We start from the raw sequence: 8,358 nt of genomic DNA, 5'->3' as shown, positions 1-8,358 counted from the left end.
CATTAAGTTTCTTCGATTTCCTCCATAGCATTAACTTAAAGTCCCATACAGATCATCTTTTGATCTATTCTCAAGTGTGTTGGACATAGTTTCTATAAAGAGGCAGGAATGGAATGAGCCTGCTTTAATTTCCTTCATTTAATTACCTTTTACACCCCCAACCTAACATTTCTGGTGCAACAAAAATGGCGACCAACATCTGAGGGTCCATCCTTTGAGTCATACAGCTCAGATGAAGAAAACAAAGACATACATGGATCTATTTGTCTGCAAGTTGCATCAGAATGGAGGAGGGATTTCCTTTGCCACAACTACAAACTTTTTAAAACTGCATTTTTTTTGTCTTCTTTTGATTCACAACAATTTGAATGAAGAAATACTCAGAAATGCAGTTTTACTGTTAGTTTTCTTATGTCCTCCATCATCAATAAAAAAAATGCTACAACAGGGGGGTCAAACTCGATCACACAGGGGGCCAAAATCCAAAACACACTTCAGGTTTGCGGGCCAAATTGGATACATATTTATGGAAAACGCTAAAACATTTTTTTTAAACTTTAAACCGTAACTTTTTGACATAATTAATAACTATATATATATATATAGCATTGCCTGTGATAATGCTAGTATGAATGCTATAAGCTACTTTGGCCGCTGAAGATGCTAGTGCTGATAGCTGAAAACACTGAAGCTGATAGCCAGCTAAAAAAGCTAAAAAATTAGTTTAAAAAAACTAAGGTTAGCCAAAACAGCTAGCATGTAGCTGAAAAAACTGAAGAAAGCCTAAATTAGCCAAAACAAGGCATTTAAATATTAGCTTAACTCCAAAACAACATAAAAAAATGCAAAAAAAAAAAAAAAAACGAAGTTACCAAAAACAGGTAGCATGTAGCTAGCATGTAGCTGAAATATTAGCTAGCCTGAAAAAAAAAAATTAGCATTGGTAAATGCCAAAATAGTCTAACTTTTTTACATAATCATGAATAATAAAAAGGCAGGAATAATATTCCAGATTAAATCAACCTAAATATTAAAAAACTTTCAGTATTTTACTCTCCATAGAAATATATTTTGTGAAAATTGCACAAGTTAGAAATGAGCGCAAGATAATATCTGGCCATTAATAACAATAAAATGAAATGATCTGGAGGGCCAGATGTGTACTACAAGAACATGCTAAACGCATCAAAAACAATTTCAATTTTCATCCACCAGGGGGTTGAACATGTCTGCTGCACGAGCGTTTGTCCACATGAGGTCCTCTGAGACCCAAACAGTCAGAATCCCAAACACGGACCGGACAAGGTGACAAATACAAGAATACACACAAACACGTCAGGTTAAAAAAGGCAAACTACTTACTTGATTTTTAATTAATTGCACATTAAATACAGCTTTCCACATGCTTTTCAATAGATTGTAATGATTTATAGTAATTTCCACATTTTAATAGATTTTAAAAACGCAATTTCTGCTAATATTGTGTCTCAAAGGTGAGAAACGGCAAAAATCTGAACAATAAACAACAGTAAACTTTCCCGTTCCACAGCTAACCCCGCCCGGTAACAGGCGGGGTTGTAGTACCGTCTCCACCCCCCACCCCCCACCCCCCGGTATATGTAGTGAGCGGCTGTCAGGGCAGCAGCAGCATCCACAGAGGCAGCAGATCTTCCGCAGCGCCTCACCTTCCTCGGTACCGCTGCGCCTCATCCAGCAGACATGGACGCGTGAGAGCGGACGCGCGGACCTGAAGCACGATCCTGCCAGACCAGGAAGGAGGTTATTTGACTTGAAGGAGGAGGAGGAGGAGGAGAGCACACTGACGGGAGAGGAGCGCTTCTGGATATCTGGCAGCTGAGCGCAGCTCCTCCATCATGGCGAGCGACTCTCCTGCTCGGAGTCTGAATGAAATCGACCTGTCGGCACTGAGGGTGAGATGATCTTCAGGAGCGTCCTGACGGGGCTCACAAGGATGTTTGGGAGACGCTTTTAAAAATAGCGAGACGTGGAGATCCCAGCTGCCCCGCTTGTCAGTGACAGAGGTGGAGGATGCTGGGATTTCTGCTGACCTGGAGGTTTAAATCCCAGGCTCGTGGGTTCTGGCCATTTAGAAAGTATCCCCTTTTTTCTTGGTGTTTTGACGCCGTCTGTGCGTCTGAGAGCGCACGGGAAGCCTACCTGTGGTCCCTGTACTCTCTCACTGCTGCTTCTTTTGTTCATCTGCAAACCACATCACAGCCACTGCCCTCCTTTTCATGCGTGGATACCCCGGTTTTTGGGTATTTCTGGGTCCTTGTGTGGGTGTCTGCCAAGCTCAAAGTCAGCTGCAAAGAAAGCAAAAATAAAGGAAGCCACAGAGCTTCAGCTGGCTCAGGTCTGAGAAACAGAACCGCCTTTTTGGTCAGCATTTGTCCTTACTGTAAGCTAATATTCAAAACTTCTCTCGGTCTTCTTTCCACTTACTGAGTTTTTCATGGACGAGTTGTCAGGGCCGGATTTAGAAGTTTTGTGGCCAAGGTTGAGATAAGAAGGAGATAAAAATGATTTTACCTCCAAACTTTTCCTTCTATAGTTAACATGTTCCTAAAGATTTAGAAGTAATTGTTTTTACCTTTTTTACCTAGTGTTTTAAGAATAACTGATGTAAATTAGGGCGGCCATGATTAGTCGGCTAATCGACGACTATTGAATTAATCAACCGCTAATTTAATAGTCGATTAGTCGTTACTTTATGTTATATTAAGTCAGAGTGTTGTAAAGTTGAAAGTTAGAATGGCTTTCTTCTAGCTTTTTGGACTATGTTGGCATTTATTGAGGTTTTTTAGGCTAATTTGGAGTTTAGCAAATATTTCAGCTCTATGCTAGCTATTTTAGCTAATTTAGAATTTTTTCAGCTTTTAACGCTGTTTTGAAGTCTAGCTAATATTTCAGCTACACGGTAGCTATTTTAACTAATTTAGGATTTTTTTTGGCTGTTTTGAGTTTGGCTAATATTTCAGCTACATGCTAGCTATTTTAGCTAATTTAGGATTTTTTTCAGTTTTCTGGGTCTGTTTTTGATTTTAGCTAAAAATTTAGCTACATGCTAGCTATTTTAGCTTACAATTTTTTTTTGTTTTTTGAGCTGTTTTGGAGTTTGGCTAATATTTCAGCTACACGCTAGCTATTTTAGCTAGTTTAGGATTTTTTCATTTTCTTTGGGCTGTATATTTCAACTACACACTAGCCATTTTAGCTAATTTAGGATTTTTCAGGGTTTTTTTTGGGGTTGTTTTAGAGTTTGGCTAATATTTCAGCTACATGCTAGCTGTTTTGGCTAACTTTTTTGTCAATTCTTTTAGGCTAATTTTATATTTAACCAATATTTTAGCTAGCTATCAGCTTCAGCATTTTCAGCTATTAGCCAGCTAACATTTGAGCAAGATCCTCACTTTTTTCAGACTTTTCTCCCAAAAGTGCGACATATACTCCAAAGTGACTAATATATGGTATTCTTCCTCTTGATTAGACATTTTTTACTCTTGTGACTTAAACCCTAGAAAAGACGATAATTGTGGCATCCCTAATCCAGTGTGGGTCCTTAGCAAGAACCCTAAACTATTTAGCCACAAGGGAGCCCCAAGTGTGGGTATCCCTGTGCTTGTCCCTAGCCCAGATGAAACATAGAGTTGTGTCAGGAAGGTCAAAAACTCTCTGTCTAACCACCTGTGCAAAGCTGTTGTGACCTTTGATTGGATGTAAATAATTTCTTCACTGTCATAACAGCTAAAATATCATCTCCCTTAAACAAATATTTTTTTATCCGTGTTTTACAGTTGATGTCCAGAGGTTACAACCTCTTTGTGGGAGGAATCTATGGTCCTGTTAACTTTCCTGTTCATGATTTATCATTTTAGGACCATCTATTAACTCCTGAATGAGTTATGCTTCTAGTTTTAGATCGTTTTGAACATTTTCCCATTTATTTTAGTGTTTCGAACCACCCAAAAGATTACATGAACGAGTTTGTGGATGAAACAGTTTAACTGACTTTTTCAGCAATGGCGATTTTAGATCAAGAAAGTCTAACAATACTATTGAGTTAACAAGCCAACCTGTTCATATCAGAGATGCGCTGGACTCTTTTGAAGTGGGGGAGAGCAGGAACACCGTGTTGTGTTTTAGAATGGAAATTGGTCGGATTTATCTTTTTATCAGGTTTCCTCTGTCTGTGTGTTTTTTTAGCCTTAGCGCTGTTGAAAATTGTGCAAGAGCTTTCGTTTCTTTTTTAGACTCCGCATTCCCTAAAGTGATTTACATCACCTGTTATCTAGACCTTGTTTTCAAATATCTGCTGCAACTTTATGGGGGAGTTGTAATGGGGGCTTTCGGTCAGGACGGGGCCCAAGGCACTTGCCGACCTTTTACGTGATGAGAAGTCTGTTCGCGTGTGTGTCGGTCCTCCCCATTCGTCCTATTTTATCTGCTGCTTTTCCTGCATCTTGTCTTGTCTGTCTGCCAGCCACACTGTCTGCCAACATTATGTCTGTGTGTGCAGCCTCCCTGCCCCGCATGCACAGAAACTAATGGTCACAGAGGAGATGAATCAGTCGTCTGAAAACATAAAAAAAACCAAAAAACATGACTTTTTAGATTTGAGGAGAATGTAGGGGCAGAAGGTGAAGAAGATTGAAGAGGAGGACAGGGGAGTGTGCACATGTGGAGGTAGTGCACGTATGTTCTGTTCTTACAGATGAGTAATGTTTGATTCTCACAGACACAGAGAACCACAAAAATAGTGAAAATCCAATGAAAATCATTAGCCGGAAGAAAGTGGAGAACCGGAACCACACACACCCCCGCACAGAGTTTGGTCTAATTACAAAGCATTCACACAATAGCGATCCTGTTTCTCTTTCTTAATATTTATTTTTCTTCCGTACATGTTTTGGCACGTGAAAACGTAATCACACTTTAAGCAATTCTGCATCTTTGTATCAAAACATTCAGCTTGTTAAGGACATTATCGCTTTAATTTTCGGTATATATAAAATTTACAGTTTTTACGATTTAATACAAAAAATGCGTGTTTTTTTTATTTTTTTTATTTTTTTTTATTTTAGCCCTGTTGAAATGAATGGGAATTTTTTACATTCCAGCAATTTATGCAAATTATGCAATTAAAACAGTCAGCGTGTTCAGGAAGTTCATGCTTGTACTTTTGGTATTGTTACATTTCATGCAAATTTTGAAATATTACACAATTTTGCAAATTGTTTTCATGCAATTCCTCACACTTTTTTGGGCACTTTAAAACCTACGCAATAATGGTATCAAAGCATTTAATATGTTAAGGACTTTAATGCTACTAAGGTTTTGAGGACTAATTTTGAGTTTAGCTAATATGTTAGTAAAATCCTAACTTGGATAATTTACCATCTAATTAGATTATGTGGGATAATTCTGAGTTAGGCTAGTATTTTAGCAATATGCTAGCTTTTTTAGCTAATTTGACACCTACCAAGAATTTTATTAGCTTTTTTGGAGACTGACATTTGAGCAAAATGCTCCCTTTTTTGTGGCTAATTTGGCATCTACTGAAGTTTCAGGCTACTTTTGAGTTCTTACCTTTAGGCATTTTTTAATATAACAGATTTTTTTCAAGTTTTCAAGAAATTCTTCAAATTCTTTGTGCACTTAAAGATATTGCATTAAGTCCTTTCGCAAGTTTAGCAGTACGCAAATAGCTTTAGCCTTTTCAGCATATTCCCTAATCAATTACAGTAGATTTCTTTAGCATCTTCAGCAAAATTCACATCCACACTAGCATTATCACAGGTAATGAAACTTTTCTAGTAATTCTCTTGTTTTTGGTCGAGAAAGGTTACTATAAATGGAGACCCTAACAGTAGAGTCTTTCAGCATTTTGAGCTTTGAAGGTGAGGTGTCGCTCTCAAAACCTACAATTCTCTTTGACATACCGTGACCCCTTACACAATTAACGTGAATTATCTTATCTGTAGAGAAAAGCAGCTTTGCACTGATAAAGCAAGTCTAAAGCAGCTTTTATAGAAATCCAATATATGACTAATATCCATCCATCCATCTTCTTCTGCTCATCTGGGACCAGGTTTCGAGGGCAACAGTCTAAGCAAAGGTGCCCAAACTTCCCTCTCCCCAGTTACTTCCTCCAGCTCTTCTAGGGGGATGGGCAGTTATGGGCGATGGGGAAAGAGGGTGGGGTTGCTTTCCGCCAACCAACCCGCCCACAACTCTGAGAAATTTCTAATGAACTACTGCCGCTCTACAGAAACTATTTCCTAGAGTACGATACAGATTTTTTTTGGCTTTTAAAATAGGACAAAAAATGATCAAAGTGGGTCCTTAATGGATACAGATAACCTAAATCTGACTATAAATGACTGTTTAAAAACCTGCAAGCTTTGGTGTTTGACACATCGGTTTGTAAGGCTATTTGAAGAACGTTGAACGTGTCGTCTCCCGGACGAGCCCCCATATAGTACGTCTCCAATGGGGACACCTCAAGTCTAGGGGAAAATGAAAAAAGGGGACAATAACGTAAAAACTGGACTCAAGTAAGAATAAAAAGAACACAGTATTAAATAAATGAAACCCTGTCTCCTGAAAGAAAGAACAAAATGAAATGATTACTGTGCTGGTTCAAACAAAAAGACAAATCAAAAGTGATCGAAACCTTGGCCAAACATTAAAGGAGACCCAGCCATGTCAACCGTCAGAGTTAGCAGTTCCCTGCTAACCAAAATCTACCCACAGAAAACAAATAAACAAAGCCCGCAAATCAAGACTACCAAGGTATAACCCCAGACTAAAACAAGAAAACCCAACAGTGAAAGACAGCTGAGGACAAAACGGGGAAAAGCACAACAAAAACCTAAACCTGGCCCCACCTGCCAGGTGAGCAGAATGGAAGGGCATGTTGAAAAGTTTCAAGACGTAACAACAGGAACAAACCCAAACCAGGAAACTCTCAGCCAGCTCAAGAAAACAAAAAAAGAAGAAGGGTTTTTATCCCTATAGCTAATTCAGGAGGATTAAACCTGAACGCACAGAAGTATCATTACCAAAGAATGTCAGGCAGCTCATGCTGTTGTTTTTTTGTCTTGACAGAAGGGAAGGGGTTTAATGATGGGTGCCAGGTTAGAACATTTAACAGAGAAGTTCCTTGGAATCCAAGAGTATTCATTTTCAGACGTCACAGCAAGTTTTTCCACATTTATTTACTCGCACACACACAGGGACACACACAGACAGACAGACAGACATAGAAGCGGTGATGAGAGTCAACCACTGGAGTGGCTAGACGGGAAATAGGTCAGCTGTCTGCCGCAGTGGGGGTGGGGGTCACTCATTATAATATAGTCATTGGTGATGATAGAGCACAGCTCTTTTGCTTGAAGGCTCATCGCCTATTACACAAAACCAAAAACACTGAGACCGACAGAAATAAACAGGAAGTTCAGAAGAGAGAGAAGTGGTTTTTTCATGTTTGCAGCCTCGGCGCTTTTCTTCGCTCCTATCCGTGGCTTTCGTTCGTGCGCCGTGTGCAACATTTGCTGCCGTCGTGCATCAGACACCTGCACGTCTGCAGCCTGTCTCACATGAGCGGGAAAGGCCAGGCTCGGCGCTGGGGGAAGGCCGCTGTTACCCGCCGCACCGTGACTCACAATGACAGCCAAAAGAGAGGAGGTCGAGGCGCTGCCGCTTCTGCGCCGGCAGTGGGTTTTGTGTAAAAGCACGCGGCCACACGAAGGTCAGAGGCGTCGGGATCACTGACTCGTCCAGTCAGCTGATGAGTGCAACAGATGGTAGAACAGCAAGAGGCACAGTCGCAGCTCCGCGCGCACACAAACAAGGAGACTCACACATACTGGCAATGGAGTGGTGTGCTGTGCAGGGACTCAGGTGTGAGAGCGGAGATGAAAGAGAAAGCAGGTGAGTATGAAGGGAAAGTGACCCGGTCACAGAGAGGGAAAACAAACCAGAAGGTGTGAAGATGAGTGCAGCTTAGAGAGGATAAGGACACGGTCACTCCAGTGCCAGTTGGTTGGACTAAAGTTCATTTCCTGAGACAGTCTGCTTGATTTAGGCAATCTAATCTCTGGCTCAGGACATGTTATTGGCTTTAAATAATCTGAGAATGCATAAAAAAGCACAACACTTCCAATCATCTTTTGAGCTATTTTTAAAGCATTCCCATTGGTCTAAAACGCAGGTTCTGCAGAGAGGCAGTAGTTCATCAAAAGTTGTGGGCATCTGCACGGAGTAACCTTCCTTGATATCCCATCAACCCTTCGTTTACACTTTCACCTACTAGCTTAAAGCCCCTCACAACCCCCA

General features: G+C 40.3%; 1 protein-coding gene across 1 annotated transcript in view; it reads left to right on the top strand.

Moving 5' to 3' along the window:
* Nucleotides 1-1,192: 1,192 nt before the first annotated feature.
* Nucleotides 1,193-8,358, top strand: part of LOC112151658 (traf2 and NCK-interacting protein kinase) — a gene marked incomplete in the record, with an annotated part of 98,737 nt that continues 91,571 nt past the window's right edge. Inside the window, 1 exon segment of the mRNA XM_024280712.2 lies at nucleotides 1,193-1,931. Within this exon segment, the coding sequence (XP_024136480.1) occupies nucleotides 1,875-1,931 (57 nt within the window).

Source organism: Oryzias melastigma, linkage group LG22, assembly GCF_002922805.2.
Source record: "Oryzias melastigma strain HK-1 linkage group LG22, ASM292280v2, whole genome shotgun sequence".
Lineage (NCBI taxonomy): Eukaryota > Metazoa > Chordata > Actinopteri > Beloniformes > Adrianichthyidae > Oryzias > Oryzias melastigma.
Note: the sequence above shows the minus strand (reverse complement) of the source record. Positions and strands in the feature narration are given on the sequence as shown.